The sequence below is a fragment of the Varanus komodoensis genome, unplaced genomic scaffold, assembly GCF_004798865.1.
Source record: "Varanus komodoensis strain SLA01 unplaced genomic scaffold, ASM479886v1 scaffold5, whole genome shotgun sequence".
NCBI lineage: Eukaryota > Metazoa > Chordata > Lepidosauria > Squamata > Varanidae > Varanus > Varanus komodoensis.
The window spans coordinates 36,398,395-36,425,094 of record NW_025336087.1 but is presented as its reverse complement, the minus strand read 5'-3'; the positions used below and the strand labels follow the sequence as shown (position 1 = coordinate 36,425,094).

General features: G+C 40.1%; 1 protein-coding gene across 2 annotated transcripts in view; it reads right to left on the bottom strand.

Moving 5' to 3' along the window:
* MEGF10 (multiple EGF like domains 10) overlaps window positions 1-14,842 on the bottom strand; it is a 74,680-nt gene extending 59,838 nt beyond the window's left edge. For both annotated transcript variants that reach the window (XM_044446408.1, XM_044446409.1), the window contains exons 1-4: window positions 14,607-14,842; window positions 9,975-10,076; window positions 8,339-8,439; window positions 4,247-4,339 (exon numbers count right to left, since the gene is read on the bottom strand). In XM_044446408.1, the coding sequence (XP_044302343.1) occupies window positions 4,247-4,339; window positions 8,339-8,439; window positions 9,975-10,076; window positions 14,607-14,725 (415 nt within the window). In that variant the 5' untranslated portion in view covers window positions 14,726-14,842. The remainder of the gene's footprint in view (window positions 1-4,246; window positions 4,340-8,338; window positions 8,440-9,974; window positions 10,077-14,606) is intronic.
* Window positions 14,843-26,700: the final 11,858 nt, after the last annotated feature.

The following is a 26,700-nucleotide window of genomic DNA, read 5'->3' as shown; positions in this document are numbered from 1 at the left end:
CCGAATGCATTGCTAAAGTGTAATGTCACAGATTATGTGTAGTGATGCCATTTAATGTAGCTACTTCATAAAAGCACCTTTTCCAATGCAAGTTAGGCCTATGAACAATGCCCGGGAGTTAAATTTATTGAATACAGGGGGATTATTTCTGCATAAATATGATTATACTGTTAGATTAGCAAAATGCTATGTCTTTCGCCATGCCATTGTTGGATGCTTTAAGTAAAAATGTAGCACAGCCCTAACATTGTCATTTTAAACTGGTCAAACTCAAAACTGAGTTGACTTCAATTACTATCCAGTATGCTAAAAATGGCTAAAAGTTGCACCAGTAAATTTTACCTACAGAATTTATATGCAAAAGAATGAACACTGGATGAGAAGAAATGAAGAGACAGACTATCAAACCATTTTTCTAAGATGTTTGAAAATTCTACAAGAAGATGGTAAGATGATATTAACTCAATGACAAAGTCCAGCTTTACTCTGTCTGAAAGACTGGTCTGTTTCACAGTTTTCCATCATAAAAACAATATGCATGTTACAGGAACAATTCCATATTGTCAGATTTCCAATCAGCCTCCTCTCACTGCTGCTCATTCATTTCTTTGGTGAGAATTTTCCTGCCATTTCACAGTGAAAAGCCCTGTTTGTAGACACTGATAAGGAAAAACCATGCATGCCTTATAGCACAAACAATAACAAACGGTATTGCTCAAACTATGCAAGCTAAAACTGTTCTTTCATTTTGGAATGACTATGGAGAATTTGATTTGCAGCAGGACAATCCAATAAAAGCAGTATCTCATTTCTCTTTTGTCTGCGAGGGGAGTATGGATGCCTGCCAGCCAGTGAAAGCCCCTTTCTCCCAAAACTCAAAATCAACAGCATGTGAACCAAAAGCCCTTTTCTGTCCTAATATGCCCTTGAAGTATATTTTTTGAAGAAATAAATTTTTAGCATTTCAACCTAGCTACAATTAGTATGCAAAAACCTTTATAGGGGATCACTAGCATCCCAGGGGACCTCTCAGTTCAGGGTACAGCAACAAGGGCTCTTTCACATGACTTCTATTGTGCACAGACAAGCACACAGTATTTGCACTGTTGAACCTGATGGCACTAGCAGCAAGTGGCAAACGAACAGAGGAATGGGAGGGACAGAAGAAGGGGCTTTAACTCGAACATGAATGGAAGAAGGGAGAAAACCAGCAGTTTCCCAAAGACTATCAGTAGTTAATGGAATTTGATTAACAGATTGCTTTTCTGAGTTATCACCAACCAGAAAATAATGAAATCCCCATTGTACTGGTCTACTGTGCATATTCTGCAGAATTTCTACCGAATTCAGCTTCATTTTGTTGCCTCTGGTTTTTACCATCTGTGTGAAGTGCTGGGTAAAGTTAGTTTTTTTTTTTTTTTTTTTCAATTTATAGCCTGCCTTTTTCCTACAAAGGGCTCAAGGCAGCTTACATCATTCTCCTCCTCCACCTTGTCCCCACAACAACAACCCTGTGAGGTAGGTTGGGCTGAGAGTCTGTGACTGGCCCAAAGTCACCCAGTTGGCTCCATGGCCGAGCGGGGACTCGAACCCAGATTGCCTGAGTCCCATTCCCATGCTTTTAACCACTACGCCACACTGACTCTCACTCTGGCACACTGGTATCCCAAGTTATCTTGGGATGTGGACTGAGCTATCACCAATATACCGATGGCATCCAGCTATACTTATTCTTGTCATCTAACAGAATTGAGGTGCTTAGTGTTTTGAACCCCATTCAGGACTGCATGAGGCCAAATAAATTGAGCTTCAGTCCAAATAAGATGAAGTAACTGTCTATGACTTGTTCATTTGTCTGGGTGAACAGTGTTTACACTGTTCATATTAAACCTAAATAATCAAGTGTGCATTTTTTGCAGAGTCTGAAAGGGGGTAATCTTCCTTGCAACACTGTCACTAGTGGCAGAGGTGGACTCAAGTGGTTAAATGAAGAAACTCCTCTGCAACAATTATTCATGCTGTGATAACCTTTTATTTGGGTTGCTTTTCTCCTAGAAACCTTCAGGCAGCCTGTGCAGAACGAACAATTGTTACCAAAACTGCTGAACATCTGTAGGGTTCTCATTAACATGGTTGCTGGAATAACATTTTTTATACCCCATCCAGGGTGGGGCAAGCCCTTTCATGTCAGCATAGCATACCTTAGAATAGCTTCATTAATGAACTGTGAGCTATTTGGAGATAAATTCTATATATAGGCTGTATCTAGAGCTGTTTCCTATTGTTTCCTAAGCCAATAGCAAGGATAAATTTAGCAGAGTGGCTGTTTTATAGCTCTTCCCAATGTTGCCCCATTCACAATAAGAACATCCATGTAAGTGACAACACTGTGCATCTCAAGCTGATCACTAGCAGCTTGGATCCCTTATGTTATGATGAGATGATAAGAAGTGAATTGCAGATGATGCATTAAATAACAACTCATGTAAGCAGTTTCCTGTCATGTGAGCCTTCAAGTATTAAGCACAAGGATTCAAAACTATATGCAAATTCACCTTCAGTCAGCTACCAATACTGAAAAACTAGTTATGATGAAATAGAAATGTTCAGTCATTTCTGTTTTTCCACCCTATCAAGGGCTCTTGACCTACAGTACTTGCTGCATTTGGGAGTATCTGCTCCTGTCTCTTGTGCAGGTGTTAGGAAAGAGTCAGTTGACACTGTGCAACGTAAAGATTCACATTTTACAATGCAGGAATGCCATTTAGGATCTCCTAGTTGCATGTGACTATCAAAGGCGTTTTAAAGCACTTGGTATATATTTCATATAATGTTCAGGATGCACAAAAGAATTACACTTTTTAAACATTAAGTACGATCCAGTGCAGAGTTCATTGTGCTTAAGACTATTTTCAAAAACTTTCCTGCAGCACTTTGAAAGCTGATGAACAAAGAAAACTTCAATGGAAAATAGGACTTTTGTGCATCAAGGGTAAATCAAAAGATATTGAGCTTTCCTACCCAAGGCGTTTGTTGTGTACTTATCATTCCCTACTCACAGTTCTTTACAGGTTGTTTAGAGGACATCATAACTTTCCTGTTTTACTTCTTTTTGTCAAAGAGCACTTCTCATAAGTATTTTTAAAGCATTTAAAGTGAAGTAAAACGTTTTTTCCATTTGCGTGTTTGCACTGTTTTGATATACCACATCGCCACCTAGAGGTTAGTTAGGTGCAAAATATATCCCATTCACTTAGTGCTTGGATTCCAATTGTGATGAAATTGGAACTGGTGTAGAAAAGTCCAGCCTCTGAATGGTTACAGTACTTTCAAACCCTTTCTGCTCTCAAGTAGGCCACTTGAATACCCCAGGTCCCAAAACTGGATACTGCTATGCTTTTTTATTGAAATGTAGGAAATGATATTTATGCATGTTGCTTGGCTGATATGTGTAGTCTTCAAGCTATTTTGGAAAGTGTGAATGAAGAGGCATGTACATGTTCCTTACACACACTTCAAGGAGAAGGACTCCCCAGTGAGGGACAAGTTCCATTACTTGCTTCAGTGCATCAGGACAAGGGAGTGACAAAGCAAAGAGACTTCACATCATTTAATTAAATGCTTCAGCTTTGGGTCTCATCCATTAATATGTTGGATTTCAAAACAGGCACTTCTGAAAAAGCTGAGCAAAGTCAAAAAGTAGCATCTATTATACAGCACATGAGGGCAGAGGGGAGAATGGAAATAATATATAAAGCACAGGTTATATTTTAAGTTAATTTTAAATATAATCCTCCAGTTAAGGTTATGGAACTTTATCAAGAAATCTGTATAACTAGAAGTCCTCTCTTGCTTTTAATTTCCCAGAAATTAGAAAATATTTTCAAGCTTGTTTGGTATTGGAGATATTTCCAAGGTCGGGAGCTTATTGCTGTTCGGTCATTATTTCATTGTTGTGATTTGGCTTTTCAGATCATCCATTCCCAGGTAACCTGTTAAAAGCCCTGTCTGTGGGTCAGGAAACAAATTCACAAGTGGTTTTATTTGCTGATAATTGGCACATTCTGCACTTTAATAAAGAGAAAACAGGGAAACTGGATCACACACCCAGAGGCCCTATACTTTCATGTACATCAGAGTCAATAACTCAGACAAGTACAGGAAATGCTGCACAGAAAACACTTCTGCAAAGAAGGACAACGGAACAGACGGAGCTTGAGATGGACAGCAGCAGATGCAGACTTACCACTGGAGCAGTTGGGTCCACCCCAGCCAGGCTCACACTGACAGGTGTTTGGAGCAATACAACGGCCATGGATGCATTTATCAGCACAGTGAGCTGTCAGAGACACACAGAGAAACCAAGAAGAATAAAAATGTTGAATTAGAGGGGGAAACCTCTAATATTTTAATAATCTAGCTGCTTTTATTGTCTACAGATTCCCTTAAAAAAAGAAAAACATCATATGTATTGTATAATTTTTGTATAATCTCACACTGACTAGGTAATTAATAACCATAGATTGTCCTCTCCAGATTTTAACTTTCAGCAGGAATCACACTGTGATGCCTCCAGGGTTATCCATATACCAAATAAGGGAAAAGAGCATTATGTACTTTAAAGCCAAGGCACACAAAAACAGCTAATATTTTGCATTTTCCTTCTCTGATTTTCTTACTTTATCATTTTCATTACATACAACCCACCCAGCCATTTATTAACCAATTGTATTTGACATCCTATTTTTCTTCCTTCCTCAACTGTTGGTATTTGTGCCACATTTTTTCAGTTATGATGAAGGCACCATGATGGCCAAAGCTTCACTACATTCAGGGACCAAAAAAAGGAAAAAATTAAAAAACGGAAAGAATGCAAAAACTTTCCTACATCAAGATCATAAGCACAGATTCCAGTGATGTAAAGCATTCATAGGAAATAATATTAACATTTCCTAAAAGCAGGTGCATTAAAGGTTTTTTCCCTGTGACTTTCAGCTTTAGTAAACATCATTAGCAAGGGTATCTTCAATGGCTTCCTGGTTCTGTTCCTACTATTATTATTGCAGATAAGCATTTCCACTCCAAAGGGATAAAAACTCTCCCTTCCATCTTTTACCATGCTTTGTAAATGCATGCTGTGTGTATCTAGCCTGTATAAGGAGTTAAAAAGACATTTCTCCCTTAGATTCACTAATGCAAGCAGCCCAAGGCTGAAAGGATATTTGGTCAAACAGCACAAGCGGCAGTGTATGCAACCTTCTTGTCCCTCTTTCCCCTATTTATTATTCCTTTTTCCTGTTCTTACAATCCTTTTTCTCCAGGTCCTACTATTAATGCAAATCTGCATGGCTATGGCAATATGAAGATGCAGCATTAAATGGGAACTGCATAATAAGTTTCGGTTCTTCATGTATCAGAAGCTTAAAAGGCAGCACAGCTGCTAAGGAGATACGTTACACACTAGGAGCAGCTGTAAGAATATTTACTTCTGGGCTGCGTTCAAAGACTTGCAGCATTTTATGAAGGTATAATGGGTGTGTTTGTGCCACGGTTTGCAGGAAATTTTAAGACCATATGTGGGAGGATGTTAAAGGACTTTGAAAGTATAGTTTATTATGGAGGATAGAATGGTTAGCATCAGGCATTTAACCTGTTTGGCATCTCCTCTTTGCCTGTGACCTTAAAATAAAATGTAATGGTTTTTCCCAAGGGTACTGAGAAATGGTTTCTGAGCACCAATTATTATATGAAGCTGCCCCGCTGTGTGTCAGAGCATAGTCTGTCTGTCCCACTAACATCTACATGGACTGTGGTGGCTTTCTGAGGTCTTGAGCAAGGACTCCTTCCCAAGGCTGCCACTGAGGATTTAAATGGAGATGCAGAGGAGTAAACCAGAGACTTTCTTCATACCACAGATACCCCTTTGGTGAGCTTTGTCTCTAGTCCATATAGCTGTTTTACATACATGCTGACAGTCCCTTCCTGCTCACCAGAGAACATATCAAGAGAACTAAATAATTCTGGCTCCTATGTGCATCCAGGAAATAATGCGAGTAGAGTTTCATCTTTTTAAACAACAAGCAGATGGGAAACCTTGGAGTGGCAGAGCCCTGAGAATAGTCTTTCTTTTCCATGCATCCCTTCCTCTTCCTCTTTTGCTGTCCATTGCCTCAGAGAGCCACTGTACACTTTTAATCGTACGCTCAAGGATCTTCCTGGCTGACTGACAGCTGAAGAAATAATCAGTGGCTCTTCTAATCCTGGCACCAGAGATGCTAGACAGAAACTACAACTGCCAACTGGAGCTGTCGGTCAGAAACATCGTGCATCTATCAGCATTGGCACATCCAGGGAAAAGGAATTTAGAGGGTGAATTAAACTACAGCTTTTTACATTACTATCAATCTGCTTGATGAAGTGAGGGAGAACAGATGTGCGAGAACCCAAACACTTGCACAGGAAGGCCCACTGTGTGTAAACGTGTAGACTGATGTAACAGGAATAAATAGGTCTCACTGCTTCAGAGTGCATTGATTTGGGACAGCTTAAAGAACCTTAATACTTTACGAGGTTTACTGGGAACTCTAGCTCCAAGTCTTATTTGTATGTCTTCATTTAAGAATCCCAATCCATATTTTGTTTGTTCGTTTATTTAAAACATTCTCATGCCACCTATTTTGGCACAGTGCCTCTGGGAGGCTAACAATCATAAGATAAAAAACACAATAAAACTAATAATTAAAAAATACAAAGCTAATAAAATAGAGATAAAAATGCAAAACAAAGGTTTAATTGCATCAACTATTAAAATGCTTTTTAAAAAGGAAAGTCTTTGCCTGGTGCCAAAAACAGTATAAAGAAGGCACCAGGCAAATCTCCTTGGGGAGAGCATTCCAAATATGGGGAGCAGCTGCAGAAAAGGCCCTCTTCCTAGCAGCCATCCCTCTCAGCTCCCTAGGGGATGGCTCACACAGAAGGGCCCCCTGCATAGGCCGGGTAGGCATATATGGGTTTAACTGTATCCTTAAGAAGAATCCTTGAAAAAGTAGTGAGTTTAACTTCAGAACTATTGTAGTTCAACATAGTTTCAAATTATAATGGAAGCAATGGTCATCGTTATTCAGTTTATTTGTATGCTACTTCCCTGTATGCATTATTTTCAAAGTAGCTTATAGCAAAGCATGACCAAAGCCCCAAATACATTCCTGTCCTACTAAAGAAAACGGCAGACCATTTAGTAACAAAGCCATAACAAAATGCCCCTCTCAAAACAATTCAACTGCCTATATAAACAAAGTGAAGGACTCCCTGCTGATTAGAGTAGGTCCTCAAAGAACTTGAAAGGTACCACGGCAATTTATGCATCCCCAAAAAGAGGACAAAAGACAGAGCGGCATAACATTTGCCACTTCCTTACCCTGAGTGAGGCTTTTTCAAAACCTACAGAATTGGGGTGGGTACATGCATCACCAAAGCTGGGAATTATCGCAAAAAAGAGAACAAAAGAGGACCTAGATTTATGTAATATATGCATATGCTAATTTATATAAATAAATGTAAATACATTAATCATTCCTGAAATTTAAATGGAAACTTGATTTCCTAGTGAAGAAAACTGTGACCAGCTCGCCTGTGGTTCTGCCTGTTTGGCTTGCCATCCAGGTGCTAACGGTTAATTACCGTTGTTCTTACTGTATTGCATTAATGGGCAACTCAGGGTCCATTTTACCTTTAAACCAGACTTGGACTAGCAGCACTTCAGAGCAATGTGAGCTCTGAAGCAGCTACCCACAATTCAGTGACAACTACAGTACATGCAAGCCATACTTAGAGCTGCATTGTCACTGCAGCTCCCAAGCATTCAGAAGAATTGCTTCACTGATAATCCCTTCAGTTATCTACAACCATGGAAAGTCTTTTTCTCCAACAGGAGATGACAAAATATGATAGCCAGTCTTATTAGACTCTTAATAAAAAGAAACATATTGCTCTTCTTTACTGGTTGCCAGTAGGAAAGGAAAGAGTAATCCTCTACCCCAAACCAGTAGAAGCCACAAGGCTGCCTTTCAACAGAGCGGTAAGGGCATGTCTTCCATGAGCTCATGATACTACTGTCAAACCACCACAAAAACAAAGCAAACAAGGCAACACAAAACCCACTCTCCCTGAAAGAGACATTTGCGTTACCAGGTAATGCACTTGAGCGCCTGTGTTCTTGGAGCTCAGGAACTCACCAATGTATGCTAACATGCTTCATCAGGAGTATAGACTACTGAATTTCTGACAACTCAAGCACAGAGAAATCCAATGAGATGTTAGTAAGAATAAACATACTTACGGATGCACATTTCCCTGCTTTCATAAAATCCAGGGCAACACTGCGATTTCCGTCTATACATAGTTTTTTCTCCATGTCTGTAGGCCGTTCGATAACTGATTCTATTGAAACACAGAAATGTAAAAGTTTTGATGTGTTTTTGAAAATAAACAATTATACACATTCAAGAGTGTTGTAGATTAACCTATAAATGAAATCCCACTTGTCTTTAACCTGAATATTCATACTAGTGCTTTTACATGGAAGTGTTCAAGGATTTCCAGAACTACTCTGCATGTTGGGAGACAAACAAAAACAAGCTGAAGAATGAATTAGATTTCTGTCCGGCAACCCTGATTCAAATGTGAATTGCTGAGTGTTGAAATGCAGCACAGAGTTAATATGGTGCAGCTGATTCCCTTATGCATCTATGAATTACACTGGGCTTAACTTTCATGTGGAATTGTGGCCTACTGAGCCAAAGAATTGGGAGAAATTCTGGCTAACAGATAACTGTTCAGAACATATAATCATTCCTCAGCAAGATTAGGATCCTTAGAACAAAGTATGCCATGTCAATAAGTAAAGAGACAATTTGAAGGAGTCTCTTTTCTACATGGTTTTTCAAGAAGAATTTTTCTTTACTGAAGACTATGCGCTCTGTTTACCCCCTGTGACAGACAGTGCAAGTTCTGCTTCTACTGGAGTGTGAAGAACCAACCACAGTCCCTAAAGTATTGCTGAAAAGGAGAGAACCAAAAGGACAATGAAAAAATAATCCATCACAGCAGGGCAGTTTTGTGGGGCTTTTCTGGGAAAGGGAAGGAGAGCATGACTTTACTGGAGTCTTGGATAAATTGTGTGTGGAAGAATTACATTTGCCTAGAGTAGAGGTATCATCACTTCCAAGCACAGGGAGCTTATGAATTTAGACTTCATTTCAAGTGGCAAAAATTAAACTCCTTTGTTTATTGGAATCAGACTGCTTAACCAGGGAATGGAGCATGCACAGGCACCCGCGCCCTTACTGGTGATGTGGGCAGAGGCTGATGTGTCTGGGGAAGTTGTGGGAGAACCTCAGTACAGAGCCTGTGCTTGATGTTCAGAGAGGGAGGCAAGTGAGATGGCCAGCCAAATACAGTCATCTCTGAGGTGGGAGGGAGTGAGCTAGTCCTTTGAGAAATGGTAGCAGAGGTGGAACGGGATAAGGACAACACTCAAGGGCTCATGTGAGACATTGCCATACCACAAACCCTGCAAAAATATAGGAAAGCTACACTACAGAGCACTCAACAGGTTCTGTTCTCAGTTCATAACAGTATGGCACTGCATCAACATTACACTCTATCTATAATTCTTGAGAAAGGGGGAACATCTTTTCACACTGCTTCACACAATCTTCATTTGCCTAATAATCATTGGCAAAATCCGCAGATATCACTTCAGAGCTTAATCTTTTGTAGTCTTAGTGAGGATAACCAGCATCCATATGCCCACAGATAAATTGTGGTAGACCATATGATCTGATTTCCAGGTGCTAGCAATATGTCAGTGCATGTGATTTATTCTCCACTCTTTTAAACATGAAGCAACAATCATCTACAAAGGATTACCCAAGCAAAGCAATGTGAAAACAGTTTTTTTTTTTTTTAATTACCTGTGCCGGGTGCATTTGAACCAGTTCAGAATGTCAGTACAGCTGGTGTAGTAAATCTGATCAAAAGGATGTGGATAGGATTCTTGCACTGTAACAGAATAACTGCACAAGAACAAAATTAAGTTCTTTAGCATGTATTATAATTAAACTGCTGAGAAATTGAAGAAAGTGTAATGGTTAGGAGGAAAAAGATTTAGGCTTACCAAAGGTTCAGAGATACAAGAGAATGCTAAGTACATATAGAAGGAGGAAAGTTTAGTCCTAGGATCTTTAAAACAAAATATTTCTGCTTTCCTTGGGTTGCATAAAGGTAAAGGTAAAGGTTTCCCCTTGACATTAAGTCCACTCATGCCTGACTCTAGGGGGCGGTGCTCATCTCCGTTTCCTAGCCGAGGGAGCCAGCATTTGTCCACAGACAGTCTCCATGGTCATGTGGCCGGCATGACTAAACACTGAGGTGCAAGGAACGCTGTTACCTTCCCACTGAAGGGGTACCTTTTTACCTACTTGCATTTGCATGCTTTCAAACTGCAAGATTGGCTGGGACGGAGCAACGGGAATTCACCCCATTGTGCAGATTTGAACCGGCAACCTTTCGATCAACCGGCCCAGCAGCACAGCGGTTTAAACCACTGCACCACCTGCATCCCTTGGGTTGCATAGAAGATCATAAACTATCCAAATGAATGGTACACTTTTTTGTTTGGTAAAGAGCTAAGTACAAATTATATCGAGCATTTTGTCTCAAGCATATCAACACATATTTTCACCCAATATTTTGTTTTCCTACCGCCTCTTGTGCCCACCCATGCCCCAGTAGCTCTCACCCAGCACTGGGCAACTTCAGGAAACATTAGATTGTCCTAGAAAGCCTCAGTTATTTAGACAGGTGTTTGAGGTTAACAGCATTTTAATATAAATGCAGTATAAGGAACATGTAAAGCTACAGTTGGATGAGAAATGCTATCTTTCTGTTATCGGAACAATGCCCACAAAAGGCCATGACTTGCACGCAAGACACTAATCTTTACATTATAGAATATAAAAAATAAGAAATGAAATATTTGTCTGGCATTCTGCACATTCTTCATTCATTCAGTGCGGGATGCTCTTTTTTGTTATGTTCTCAAGTCAGTTGTTGCAATTATCCTTTGGATTTTCAAAAATACAAGTGATAGTAAGTATATAGGTACTGATTTAATTGTGCTGCCTACCACAATTCCAGTACAACTCTTAGTGGTATGGTTAGTTTCCAGAATGTGGATTTAACAGTGTTTTTCCATCTTTCCACACCCTCGAATATGGGAAGCCAGATAAAAGATGACTATACTTAGAACCAACCACTAGTCAGACTTGCATTGGGTTTTGTTTTGGTGTATTTTTCTGCCCGGTATCTTGCATTGCCATCTGGATTTTTAAACAAGGGAAAAAATACTCTGGGACAACCTATAGTATTTATATTTCTCCAGCATGCAACAAATTGGTCGGAGGGCTAAATGAAAAGATTGCAATTTATAGGCATGAAAATTATACAAAAAAATATTTTCTGCTTGCTTGTTTGGTATTTTGTGGAATAATCACATCAAGCCTTTAGCTGTCTAAGTGGGTGAGAACCACACCACATATATGCTTCACTTATTTGTCACCCCCTTGTTTATTTATTTTTTCTTTTATTTATTTGGGTATTTTTATCCCATCCAATATGTTGCAGGGCTCTGGACGGCTTACAAGTCAAAATCCAATAAATACATATAAACCCAAATAATACTAAATAATCCATGACTGAGCATAAAACATTGTTAAAATATTAAACGTTAATATTATGGAAAAATAAAAAGGCCTTGACCTGGCGCCAAAAAGCGTATAATATCAGTGCCAGGCAGGCCTCTCTGGGGAGCGCATTCCATAGCTGGCGCGCCACCACAGAGAAGGCCCTCCTTCAAGTGTGTTCTCTCCTAACATCCTTCAAGGAGGGTTCCCAGAGCAGGGCCTCTGTTGAAGATCTTGAGGGGTGGGTGGGCATGTAGGGAAAAAGATGTCCCTTTAGGTATCCTGGTCCCAAGCTGTTTAGGGCTTTATAGGTCAATACCAGCACCTTAAATTGGGCCCAGGCTTCAACTGGAAGCCAGTGAAGCTGATAGAGGACTGCTGTTATATGAGAATAACAACTGGTCCCCAACAGCCAATCAGGCAGCTCTGTTCTGAACCTACTGAATCATCCGGATTGTCTTTAAGGGCAGCCCCATGTAGAGCGCATTACAATAGTCCAACCAGGAGGTTACCAGAGCATATATATATTGTTATTTATTTTATATTGCTAATTTTATATTGTTATTTTTGTATTTTATTGTATTTTATTTTGTGTTGTGAGCCGCCCCGAGGCTTTGGCAAGGGGCGGCATAGAAATGTTTTAATAAATAAATAAATGTGTCACTGTTGCTAGGCAGTGCTCATCCAGGAAAGGACACAGCTGATGGATCAGCCAAAGCCTAAGGAAAGTGCTGGCACCTGGGCCTCCAGGGACAGCTCCATGTCAAAGAGCACTCACAAGCTGCGGACCCTGTCCTTTAGAGGGAGTGCAACCCCATCCAGGACAGGGCCAAAATCTGAAAACCTGAACCATCTACCAAAAGGACCTCTGTGTTATCTGGATTGAGTTTCAGTTTAATTACCTTGGTCAGTCACCAGTTCAGGACAGCAACTGTCTCACCTGGATTGGTTGTAAAAGAGAGGTACAGCTGGGTGCCATCAGCGTACTGGTGACTCCTCAGCCCAAACCTCCTGATGACCTCTCCCAGTGGTTTCATGTAGATGTTAAATAGCACGGAGGACAAAATGGAACCCTGTGGTTGCCATGCCACAATTGCCAGCATTGCCATGCCACAAACCATAGTCCCCCAGCATCACCTTCTGGAATCAGCATCATCACTGCCAAGCAGTGCTTCCTACTCCCAAGGAGGCCAGCCTATCCAGAAGGATAGCATGGTTGATGGTATCGAAAGCCACTGAAAGGTCCAGGAGAACCAACAGGGACACTCTCCCTCTCCCTGCACAGGTCATCATGCAGGGCGACCTAGGCAGATTCAGTACCATAACCGGATCTGAAACCAGACTGAAATGGGTCCAGATAATCAGTTTCATTCAAGAGGGCGTGGAGTTGTCCCGCTACCACCAGCTCCAACACCTTGCCCACAAACAGAAAGTTGGCCACCAGTCTATAACTGGCGGTCATCTCTGGGTCCAAGGATGCCTTCTTCGGGTCGTCCCTGATCACCGCCTCCTTCAAGGGGCAGGGACCCGGCCCTCCCTCAGAGAAACATTAATAACCTCCTAGACCCAGGTACCAATTCTGTGTTTGGTTTTGGTAAGTAGCCAGGCAGGACAAGGGTCGAGTAAGCAGGTGGTTAGGCATACCAGTCCAAGCACCTTGTCCACATCACCAGGCTGTAACAACTGGAACTCATCCAACAATATTGGAGCAGACAGGACTCTGGATGCTTCCTGTAACGGAACCCTATCGACTGTGAAATCCAGCTCGTGACGAATCTGAGTGATTTTCACCTTAAAATGCTGGGCAAAATTATCATAGCAGATTCTTGATGATGCCACTGGATTGTTTGCTTTACCGAGGTGGCCACTTTCTGCACATCTCCTCAGGCCCAGAACTGCCTGGCCAGTAAAACGAACAACACTGCACCAAAATTATACCTATACATGGTATAGTTCTGAATTTCCTGACTCCATAAGAAAACCAAATAAGCCAACAATAATCAAAAGCTTTGGCTATTGGACAGCATAGAAAATAAATAGATAGATAGATAGATAGATAGATAGATAGATAGATAGATATTATAAATTAAATAAATAAATAGTGCAGATTTTAAAAGCTTTATACTTCGAAAGCTTCCAACTCTAAATATGCAGGTTCTTCCACTGAGTTAACTGGATGACAGGGAACCATTTATAACCAGGTGGTCCACCATATGATCTATGAGCTTCATGTGGCCCCTGAGGTCTTGTTCTGTGCCCCCCTTGCCACTCAGAATCCCCCCTTACCCTCCCATTCAGATCCCAGTGATGGCATGGGCATGATTGCAACCATCTCTCCCATGGCCTTCGGCCCAAGCCGCTGTCTTCCTGAGAGATCATCGCAACATGGCCCAGGCCACCACAGCTGACCAGTGCAAAGGCGCTCCGGAGCAGGACACCTGGGCGCTCAGCAGCAGGAGTGGGCGGGGCATGCTGGGGAGAGTACAAGAGGCTGAGCCTGCCGATCGCATAAAGGAAGGAAGGGCCAAGAGGGGGTCACACGGGAGGGTTTCTGGGTGGGAAAGCCAGAGAAGAAAATGATGGGCCACCCCTGAGGAGTGGCCATTGTGCTTGGGCTGTGGTCAGAGATGGAGCTGTCTGTGATCTCCAACTGAGACCCCATCATACTGATTTTCTCCCTCATTTCTTCCCCCCGTTTTCCATTAATTATGTGTATTTGACTCCCTTTACACATGTTTCCTATATAGTAATTTCAGAATATAGTCCACAGCTTGTTCTCATAAGTTAATACTGTAATATACACATTTAATCAAAAGAACTAGAACAAATATAAACTAACAGAGAAAAATACATAATTTTTACCTCTCCCAGTGGCTGCACACATTTGGATCCTCAAGATTTAGGGATAGAGTAATGACAGTCCAGTGGTACAAAAGTATAAGTGGAAAAGGAACAAATTGGTCCAGGTAAAGAATCATCATTTCAACGGAAAAGCCCTGTGAGGAAAGAGGAAATATTTGCTAATATTATTGTAAGGTACTAAAGAAGCTGCATCAAAACTATGCTTGGTACAACTGAGGCTGGCCCTGCTACATGGCAGGGTAAAACTTCCTGCTTCAGGCAGTATCATGACAAAGGAAAAAATGAAAGTACGAATTTATGTCTGTAGCAAGACCTTTTAAAATGTTAGTTTTAGCAGCAGGCAGGCCCAATAAACAATGATGAAGGTGTGTTGTTGTAGGAATGATAAATGGAAACCTTTCAACAAAAATGCCTGTTTTCAGAGGCATGCAGGAGCTGAGAGATAAACTTCATCCTTTACAACTTGGCAGGGGTACTATGAGTGGCTGCAGACCATATTTAGGTCATGTTGTCTAATCTAGTCTATTTCATAAGTAACTGAACACAGCACAATCCTACACATTTCCAGTCAGGTGGCCCCACTGAGTTCAAGAAGACTGACTTTAAAATACATGGATACAGGATGGTAGTTTTCTCTACTTTCACTGAGTGAAAAGTGATTGCACTGAGTGGCCATATGTCCTCTGTTGCATAGGACAGTCCTCTATTTAGAGGACTGGCAGAAGAGTGTCCACCATTTTGAAAGTGCCATCTGTCTGAAGGGCTATCCAAGCCAAGTCTGGTTTAAAGAAAAGAACCATCAGAAAGAAGAGCTGAGCCTTGTAGTTGCCCGTCAACTGCAGCTGGGCAGATTGGAGAGTGAAGCAGTTGTAGACTTTCTCACTATGATGAGTATCATAGTTCATACTTTTAAAATTATAGGAGTAATTTCTAGAGTTGCAGCTAGTCATATAAATTAGCACATGCACATTCTATGAAAATTGGTGCCCTCTTTTGTTTTCCTTGGTGATACCTATCCTGTCTTTTTGCTATTTTATAAGAAGCCAGTCTATCAGTGGTTTGCAGTCTTTCTGCTCCCATGTCCATCAGTGGAAGAGGAGGAAATGTACTAAAGAGAATGGCACCAGATGCTTTTAGGAATACATCTGTTCCTGACGGGCCCTAACTTCCTGGCAAATACCATTATTTGCACAGAATGAGTATTTGTTCTTTACAATTTACACGCTTATTGCAAGCAGCACAAATGAGACCAGCATAGCAAAAGCAAACAGGAATGATGCATAAAAGCAGACCAGAATTGCTGCTCTGACATAACAATGTGGCTCAATTCGGGAATCATGCAGTTACCAAACTGTGCCTTGTAACAATAGTAAAAAAAATCAACATCGTGACTTGAATTTCCAAATTGTACAAGAGGGAAACCATGTTTTAGGAATGACAAACCATGGTTTGAAGTTCAGTCTGTGTAAAGCACCACTGGATGACCTAACCAGATGTCATAATGGTTGTGCGGCCACTCAGGTCAACTGCAATGATACAGAAAGCAGAGTCTGAAGAGGAATAAAGGTGCATAGGTGGTAAATCCAGAACTGCAAAGAACTAGGCTCGTTCCTGTGCTTGAGCTCAGCCAAAGGAAAACCAACACAAAGTGGCAGGCTGGGTTAAGATGCATGCAAAGGAAGGGCTCAATATTTCTTTCAGTCCTTCTTTCAGCCTTTTCGTCTAAGCACAGGGAGAGTTTGCAAACTTCTTGAGAATCAAAGTACAATAATCTTACCACATTTTATTATTGTAGTTAGTGAGTTATGTTAAATAGGAATAAAATGGTATATTTACAGTTTCATTTCCAATGAAGTGGTGATTTCCCTTATTAAAACAGATTATGAGAATAAATTGTATTTCCTTTTTTGAAATGTCAATAAATTTCCTTTTGAATGCATTTAACAGAAAAATCAGTGTTAAAAAAAAGACCCAACTATTTGCATGAACCCCCTAGTGTAATACTTGATTGCATCCTAGTTTTTTTGCTTAATTATTAAGGAAAATCAAAACACAAAATCAGTACATCTGATTAGCATTGCTAAAGTGTTTTTATTAGCAATAAAAATGTAGAAAGTTTATTTAACTCTTACTCACTCTAATATGCAGAAGAAGATTCAAATCACACATTAATATAAATGTGTCAAGCATTCCTCATAGCTGGATGTACAACACTGGCAACATGCAAAATATGGAAGCTGTACATTTCATATCTCAGTGTCTTCATAGTATGAAGCACAAAATATGTAATGTTTAAAGGATGCTTCCAGAAGGAGATTTCCTACTACTATCACCCTGAATCATTAATCAAACCTTAATCTTTGTTTCTTTATTTTTTATTTTTCCTTATTTTCATAAAACAGAAGTAAAAAACAGAAAAGAAAAAAATGAAAAATGTAAGAAAAAGAATACTAAAGAATATTACAGAAATATAGTATACGTATCTTAAAAAATTACAATAAAGCACAAAATTTCTTCTGGCCACCATTAAGTCAATCAGTGTTTAGCATGGTTTTTATTATGTTCTTCCTTAGGAGAATTTCAGCCTTTCAGAATGGGGAAGAAAAGGCCAAAAGGCAGAAACCACCAAATAAACACAGAGAAAATAGGGCAGGAGCAGGGGAAAAAGGCATTGTCACTGGAGGAATCTTAACAAGGAACTGAAGGGGGCCCGAAGTGGGCCAAATTTGGCCTGTGAGGTTGAGATACAAAGCCAGGACGATTCCAGAGCAACCTTTAACGTTGCCAGTTATTGAATACTAAGGCTTCCAAAAGATTTCAGCTAAGTCGCAGACTGCAAACTGAACTCAATTCGACTATCACAGATTTACCTCTTTCTGGCTCCAGTTGCTTTCCAGCTCAAGCAACTGGAGCTGTGCGAGGTGACAGAGATGCCGGGGTAGATTCCTAAGCACCAAGTGACCTCCACCACTTATGTAAGTGGGGCTTTGTGCCTCCATCTTTATATTCCTAAGTCAATCTTCTATAAAGATTTATTGTATTGCTTCTTGCAGTGCTTTTGTTACTGGGCATCAAGTGTGGGGTTCATTCTGAGGAACCAGTACAAGAACTTTAGGAATATATCTTTATTTGAACACTTCAAAGTCCAATCTAATTTTCAAAGGGGCTCTGGTTAAACAGCAACAGCAACAATGTTGTGGAATCTTGTTATCCTTCATTATATGAATACTGTTTTAGAGGTTCCTAAAGCAGTGGTTTTCGACCTTTCCGCAGCTTGGGACTGGCAAAAACAGGAAAACCACTTCAGGAAGCAGAAACTAAAAGCACCATACACCCAATACAGTATTCTGTGTATTAGGTTCCAAACACAATACCAAAAAAATGAAAATTCTGCAAAACCAGAAAATGAGCAACAAAAAATGCTCACAAAAGAACAAAATACTGAATTGGCATGGTGTGGCTCCCAGCTGGCTCTCATCAAGCCATCTCACACCTACTTGCCCCCCCCCCCCCCGCCCCCCCCCCCCCAACAAATGTGAGGGAGAGGAGATAGAGCCAGTTTTCAGCAAGCGGGATGTGAACTGGCAGGAAATTTCCAGCAAATCAGTGCCAGCCCATGGACTGGTGGTGGAAAGCCTCTATCCTAAACCTCCTAAAGCAGTCTCAACCTTCTGGCCCTATTCCTTAAGTAAAGTGAGGGAACAGACAATACAAAAAAGGCCAAATTAAATAACTTTATAGAAAATTGCATATGATACTGACTGTTCTCAGTATCATATGCAATATCCTATATTTGTTCTTCGTCACACTTCGTTGGTATTGCTGTATAGTATTATATTGGTGATATTTTGAAGAAAATGTATTTCTTAAATGAACATAGGATGGGCTTGCTGCACATTTCCTTCTCACTGGTGGCACCAGGAACCCTCCAGCTGTAAGTCTAATGGGGGATGGGGAAGCACTCTTCAGGCACTAAGCCTTTTTAAGATGAAGCCTGCATGAAGACCTTCCAGAGCAACCATTAACATAGCCAGTTATTGGATACTAAGGCTTCCAAAAGTCATTGGTGGATTCCTTAAGCTTGGAGTCTCCAATATAACCAGGAAGCTGCTATGCTGCAGCACCATCTTTGCTTGGGTTCCAAAGAGTGATTTGATGTTATGGATGCCTTGATGTTTCCACCTTGTACATAGGTTCTTGGGCAAGGGACTTGTTTCAATTTTACCACTTTGCTCTCTAGGAAATGAGTACTTTATGGCCAGTCATTTCCATCATGGCAGCCATTTTATGAATGAACCAGTGCATTCACAGCATCCATTTTCTGAGAGTCCCCATAACTCTACCTCAAAATTCCAAACGTTCTAATTGATTCTGAATGGTTAGAGATTCCTGCATAAGTCATTTTAACCGGTGCATAGGCAGCAAAGACAGAAAAAGGGGTGTAGAAGCTGAATAGCTATATTTTTTTAAAAACAAAACCTGAAATGCACAGTAGCTGTATGAGGAACAAGAGAATCTGAAGTAAGAGAGGACTGTGCTGCAGGAGTAACAAAGAAAGGACAATGGTTAGGAGAAGACCACTAAGCCAAATTTATATTCAATTATCTCAGAGTGGCACATTTTCTCCACTCTCTTTCATTCTGGACTTTTTCGGTCAATCAGATGTTATTAGTCAACTGAACACAATACATTCTAATGAGCGAGCAAGTCAAGTGTACAATATAGGAAAGAATTCCAATTATCAAGCATTAAAGCTCTGATTGAATGCAGATGGGTACCAATGAAGTTGAAGAAAGCTTGATGCAGATGTAACATTCCTGATCACAAAACCATGGTTCAGAGTTGTGGTCTTGTTCTCTTTTTTTCTGCTCTAGTATGAATTCCCCTAGTCTACTGATTCTAGAATTAACCATACTTCATCATTATAGCTGTTCTGACGTTAACACTATGAACAGCTTCAAGCAAAATTTTGCAATCTTGATTTTGGACCAGAATTGTGAACACGAGCCCAACCATGATCAGAACCCGTGGATATTACCAATGCCTGTGGCACCTTAGTCAGACAGGTGATGAGAGGCTTTGTGTTGGAGGTGCAGGAGCTTGGATACTTCAGGGAGACAGCCCGTCCCAATGAGCTCTGGAGCTCAACAGCCTCTTGGGTCACACTACTTGCCTCTGGTGCTATCCTCTTCAAAGGAGCCAATGCCTCTGTCACCATTTAGTGATCTCCTGCTTGTGCATTGCCCATACTGGGGAATTTGGCTCACAAGGTTCTGACTCTGGGAATTGTGATTCAGGGCTCACTGGCTCAAGTGGCTCTTCATTGGAAAGCTCCATGTCCCACAGCTTGCACCAAAGGCCTCCTAATCCAGCTGCTGCCTTCCTTTCTGCAACTGGAAGGGGGCACACTAATCAGGAAGCGGCATGATAGCCACTTCTGCTGTGCCCCTGGATTACCAGGTTTTTAGCTACTGGAGAAGTATGATCCTGCCGAGAAACAGGATGTGTCATCCTGCTGTGCCCTATTTCTCTATGGAAATGCCATTTCCTCAGGAAAGCCAAATATGAAGGGAGCATATATCTTATTTCCCCAGTCCATGAAACAGCTGGAAATCTGGTAGTCTGGCAGTAGGGAGGTCTATGCTGCAGAGACAGGGTATCGGGGGGGGGCAGGGCTACATGCAGCCACTGGTTTTGCACTCTGATCCATCCCAATGGCTGTAAAACATATAAACTACTGACTCAGACATGCCATGACAGTGGAGAACAAAACAAGAGACAAAGAAAACCACATACTTTTATGGGAAAGGATATTCCAGGAGAGTAAAATCCACTTTGTTCTGACCAATCCAGATCTGTTTCAGATTAGCAAGGAACTATTTTTTTCTTTTGTAAAATTAAACATTTCTAAATAATGACCATTTCTTTGTCATTATACATACCCATTCCATCTCCCTGATTAGCTACCTTTATAGCATATGAGTGTTCCACTTTTCTTAACCAGTCATGATTCTGGTACAAGTGGCAGTCCATTCTCAAAAAGAACATAAGACGCTGAAATCCCACTCATGTGCAAAAGCATTTTGTAAGTGGAATTGTGCCTAGGATCCTCAAAGCCCCACTATCACCTAAACAGCTAGACTTAATACGGCAGCTGCAAGTGTAGTAAATTTACCATTTTCATCCAGTCAGAATAGAGATATTTTATTCATATAGCAGCCCACAAAATCAATGGCAGTAAAATGGCCTGTAATAAATCAAATGGGGGAAATTATCCCCCCATTACTCATACCCCCTACACAGTTAGAATCACTCCCACAAAGCAAATGGGTCACTGCTGGGCAATAGAAACGTCAGGTGCAAGGGCAGGTCAACCCAGACTGGGACTACAAAGGGTGGGATATGGTTGAAATCACGCTAGGGACCTCAGCCATACCGTGCCTCCTCCACTTACTTTAGAATACAAAAAGACATAGCTGCTATCTATGTCTCTTATATTTAAGTACTGAGAGCTGGGGGCCTCATGCATCAGCTTTGCTCCATGCACATTATTGTGAGGGAGGTGCGTGGGAGAATATAAGGGTATTGTAAAGCACATGCTGAACATCTGAAGAGGATGTCTGCTGTGCTCTCTCTGTTTTGCTCCTGCGTTTGGAGGCTGTGCTCCTACAGCAGAGAGTAACTCTCGAAAGGTAGAACTTGGACATAAGAGCAAAAATAATGCTGCCTTTGTTTACAGACAGAAACATTAATTAAAACAACCAGTGCTGACCTTATCAAAATGTGTACCTGACCCAATCTTGTCAGCAGTGATTAGTCTCATGTTAACTTGTGACTATGAATAAACTTGATTGCTTTTATTGATTGTGCTTGCAGTGTTAATAGATAAAGAGTATAACATGCTGTTGATATTACAGTGTATTAGGAAAACATTTCACATGTTGACTCACAAAAACTTGCTAGTAAAATTAATGTACATATACTTTCATGTTCTGTCAGATAGTTTATAACTTGACCCATTGAAAATACATAAAAGTGAACAAGTTAAATTATTAACTTATTTAATATAGTATGGGGCCACAGTCAGGGTAATGTCTTTACTGAAGAATGTAGATAACATTGATGAAAAGGTATATTAAACATTTGGTATGCATTTTTTGGTAATGAAAGACATCAAGCAGACCACTGAAGATGAAGGGAGACACAAATGTCAAAACTGTGTTTTGGAACATTCAAATAAAAATATTCAAATGAGTATTGAAAAAGTGTCTCAAACTATTATTCAATAGTAGCATGGCACTAGACTAACATTCTTTTATAAATGAGATATTTTATATTGTAACGTGCTGAATGCAAATCATTTAAGATTGCAATTGCATATAAATACTATATTAGAAAAGAGGCAAAGGATAGATTGTCTGCTCTTGGAAAGTAGTATCCCAAAACTGTCTATGTTAAAACATACGTTCAACTTCAGTAAATTACGGATATACTAAGATCTACAATAATGAAGGAAAAACCAAAACATACATAGTATTTCTTTCTTCTTACTGAAATAAAATTATATAAAAGTTTGATCTAGAAGGAGAATGTATTTCAATGACTTTGTTCAAACACAAAGATGAAACACCTGCATGCTAGTACATGCAACTTGTTCATTCCCATTTCACTCTCCCTTTCATATGAGCAAGTAATAAACCAGAAATGGACAGTCAGCTGTGATGTACAGACATGGGATCTTGTTTGTTTTTCTCAAACAAGTCATTATTGTAAGTCAGGGTTTGCTCTTGGCTTATAAAACCTAGCTTGTTTGGAAACCACAAACCAGGATCCTGGGTTCAAATGCACGAAACCTATCGAGTTTTGGTCAGTTTTACCCACTCACACTTCATGAATCAGTATATTCAGAATTTACTGAATTCTTTGTTTCAGTAAATGAGGATAAATGAGGCATCCTAGTTCATTATTATGTGCAAATGTGGTCATTATGTTTCCAAATAAGATTTTTATTCATAGTCTCCTGTGAAAACTCATGGAAGGAATTTACCATGGAAGGCGTTTACCCAGTTTATCATCTTATATGGCTGCCCTATACCGGAAGCATCAAGGTAAGGTTTATCTTCAGTGGCTCCTCTATTCCCTTAATACTTGAGTATTTTAAACTTACTTCTGCAGCCCATTTCACAACACTGTGCACAATTTGCATGATTTACTTCTTTACAAATATGCCAGTATCTGTAAATCTGTATTTACTCACACTACCTGAAGCAACTGGACTATCTGTTTCAGCCACTGACTGAAGAGATGACTGGGCAGTCCGTAACGGGTAAACCCTGATCCCAGCAGTACCAGCTGAAAACTCCCTGAAACCCTTAAATCCAGAACTGCTGTGACTTTTTGTTCCTGTTACTGCTGCACTTCCTGGTTTTCTTTCTGGCATTCTCTTCAAGGAGTTGAAGTGCATAGAGGAAAGAGGTACCACCGATAAAGTGGGGAGAAAGGCTCCTAAAGCAGTGAGATCAGAGGAGCAGACTGAAATTCTGAAATTGCACTTCTCGGGTATGTTTGTCTTTCCGCTGTCACATCTGCTTGTCTCATCAAAGCCTGCAGATGTCTCCTGCCTTAGTGAAACACACGCTTTTGGAATCAGCGTAGACTGGCAGTATAAAGAAACACAGGGTTCCATTTCCTCCAACTACTAAGTAATACTACATTGTATAAGTTCAATTGACTTTTTTTTTCAAGCACGCCACTTAAAATTGAGCTGCAGCATTGCTAATATATGAACTGTCATATTTCTCTAGCTTGTCATATTTTCTGTACTGTCATTCTATGCCAACTCAAGAACCTGTGGATTCCATCCAAAGCAAGAGGCAGATCTGAGTTACAGTAGACTAGCCATTGCATTATCTGTCCCAGAATGCATCGTTAGGTATAATTTGATATTTTGAAACCTATTAATTACTAATTCAGTCAGTCTGCAAATTTTCATTCTGAGACTGAGTTGAAACTACAGTATGCATGGTCACATCTGGCCAGATTTTTGGACTTTTCTGTGTCTTCCTCCATCCTCTGCTTTTTGTACTACCTAGATTGATTTAGCATTCTGGAGAACTAACACTTGCACACTTTTGTGGTATTTTAGTTGGCCCCCATAAAGGATTTTGGATATTTTTTTCTCATGGACCACCATGATTATCTTTGTTTTGTTAAGAATTATGTAGGTTAGCAATTTCCCCTTTGAACAACTGGCTGCATATTAGGAAATATTAAGTTCAGTACTGTTTTGGGGACACAGAGAGAAACTGGAAAATGGATTAAATTATTTTAAATAGCATGCAGTATTTGGCATTACAAATAGGAAATAATGTCTATGCACTAGTTTACTGGTAGCAAACAACCCTATACATTATTCATATAAACACTGATAATTAAATACCAATTTGATAGCAAAATTCTCAAATGTTATTCATATAACTGTAGCTTTTCTTAGTACCACTTAAAGAAGAAGATGCTCCATGTCATTAAGTCCTCAAATTCATTTCCTTTTAATGTGGAACAGAATCTACTTTAGAGAGTGTGCTTAATCATTAAAGGGAACTAACAAAGGCACTGCCTTAGAAATCCTAACACTCAAAGACATTTTTGTTGTAATTAATATTTTTCCAAAATAATTTCCCTTATTAAAATATGTTAATTGACTCTGGTTTCAGGTTATCTGAAACCATCTGAAAGAGAATTTAGAGGTTAATTCCTCAGTGTAAACACTAATTTAAGTCAAATTCATGTTGAGTATATTTTACTAACATAAACAGAAAAGATTCCAATCCTCAAACTGTGTTCCTTCTAGCATACTTGCGTTATTTAAATCTGACTGCTCCTCCTTTTGAAATTGAATGGCATTGATAAAGGGTACCCTGTAGCAACGGTCCTTTGTTTATTCTGTGTCTTTGCAGAAATGATCGCCATTTGTAGAATTGCCTGACAAAGGACCTAGAATCTTAAAGCACCTAGAAGATTTACAGACATTTGGTTTTTTTTTTTTTTTCAATTAATCTGTAGCTGTGTCATTAATGAAGAACTTTGAAAGAAACTAACTGCAATGTGCGTCAAGAAGAATTTTGGAGTGATTGACTGGAATGTCTGTCCAGCTCTGGGCCAAAAGAGGAGGATATTGCATAAATACCCATGTGTTCCAATTTGTCTTTGTGGTTTCTCTTAATGGAACAATTCGCATGAAACGGCAGTCTAATTAACCCATGATCTGCTAGGATGCAAGCAGCTTCTGCACACAATAAAGAATCTCCAGTCGGAAGTTGTCCGTCTGATATGCATACCTGAATTGCTTGATTGCTTAGAAACTAAACAACCCAGTAACAAACCAACAAACCATCCTGCTATTAATGTAGGTGCTACATAGTTATGAAGAATGGATCCTCTCAGAAAAGGCATACACCCTGGTTGCTGGGTGGTTTTGTTGCTGCTGTTGATGATGATCTTAGTTTACTATCAGGAACCACGACAAACATTCTTTGTTATATCAGTGTGCATTAACCTTGAAATATATAGAATGTAAACCTAAGAAATCAGTGAGATCTCAGAATATCATTACACAGCAATGCAGCATATACAAACTTAATTCTCTGGATTGTAGCTATTATATTTAAGTTCAGATACAGAAGGGGGAAACACAGAGGCCAAAATATAAGCATTATTGGGTGTGGAGGAAGAACACTTTCCACTTCATGCTCTTTCCTAACCTTTTCTTCCTCTAACATTCACATAGTACATAAATTTCAAATCGGACCCTCTATTCAAACTGTGTATTCAGTCTAACTGACAGGTAGACTTCAGAAACAGTTGTTATTTACAGTATCTGTCTGGTGAAAAAAAAGATTAAAAGATCAAGAGATCAAGTTTCCCTGACTTCCAAACTAGTCAAGTCACAGCTGCTGCATCAGATTTTGAGCAACTGTTCCACATGTACACAACAAGGCTTCTGTCTTCCTGCAGGGTTTGTTCAGGTCATCAGCATGTGGCATGGATTAATGTCGCAATAAAGCTCCATTATAAAAGTAGGCTAAACAGTAAGTTTATACAGATTCCCGCGACACTGGTAAATTCTGCCATCTGACACTCTCTTCAGAGAAGTTACCATATATTGATTATAAAGAGAACTGTATAAATGTTTTCTTTTAAGCACCGTTGCAAAGGACCCAGAACTGATGATTCATCTTGGGCATTGCTTATGTATAAAAAAGTAAAGTATGTGGGAAGAGGTTTTGAGAAGTATCTATCCAATGGACCTTTTCATCAGGCAGAGTAGCTCTTATTAACTCACACGTTCTTGCAATGCAATGAATTGCCCCCAATACTTAAGTATCACTCCCAAAAGAGGAAATATATCAACAAGGAAGAGGACAAAAGATACACATAAAATGTGCAAATGTTGAGAAATATAGAAACAACTGCTACAGAACCCAGCAGGACCCAGCACCAACACAACAGGAAACAAATGCTTTCTAAAGCAATCAGAAGTGAGACAAAATGCACATTACTAGAATGGAGCAGATCAGTGGAGCTCACAGAGGGGAGTGATGCTGCTTCACTCTAATGCTCATTGCAGAAATGAGCATTCTGGAAAACTTCTAAAGTAACTCTAGGAAATGCCAGGTTCCTGCTTTGGGGCTGGAGGTCTCATTGGATTTTGCCAGCAGAGGCACCCAAACAGCACTGGATACTGGCCCTTTCTGAGACACTCTACATCTCATTAGGATGACTGTGGCCAGCCTGCTCTCCAGCTGCTGAATGCTGCAGGCACCTTCAAGGCCTCAACGTTGACTCCATCCGATCAGTTGGACTGGACTACTGTTCAAATAAGGATAGCTTCAAACAGGATTTTCATGTTAGGTAGGACCCACGCTTATAACAATACCCTTTTGTAGTGTGTGTGTGTGTGTGTGTGAGAGAGAGAGAGAGAGAGAGAGAGAGAGAGAGAGAGAGAGAGAGAGAGAGAGATTGTGGTATACTGGTTAGAGTAGTTGGACTGGGGATCTGCAAGCTCAGGGTTTTGGTTCCCACTCAGCCAAGATGT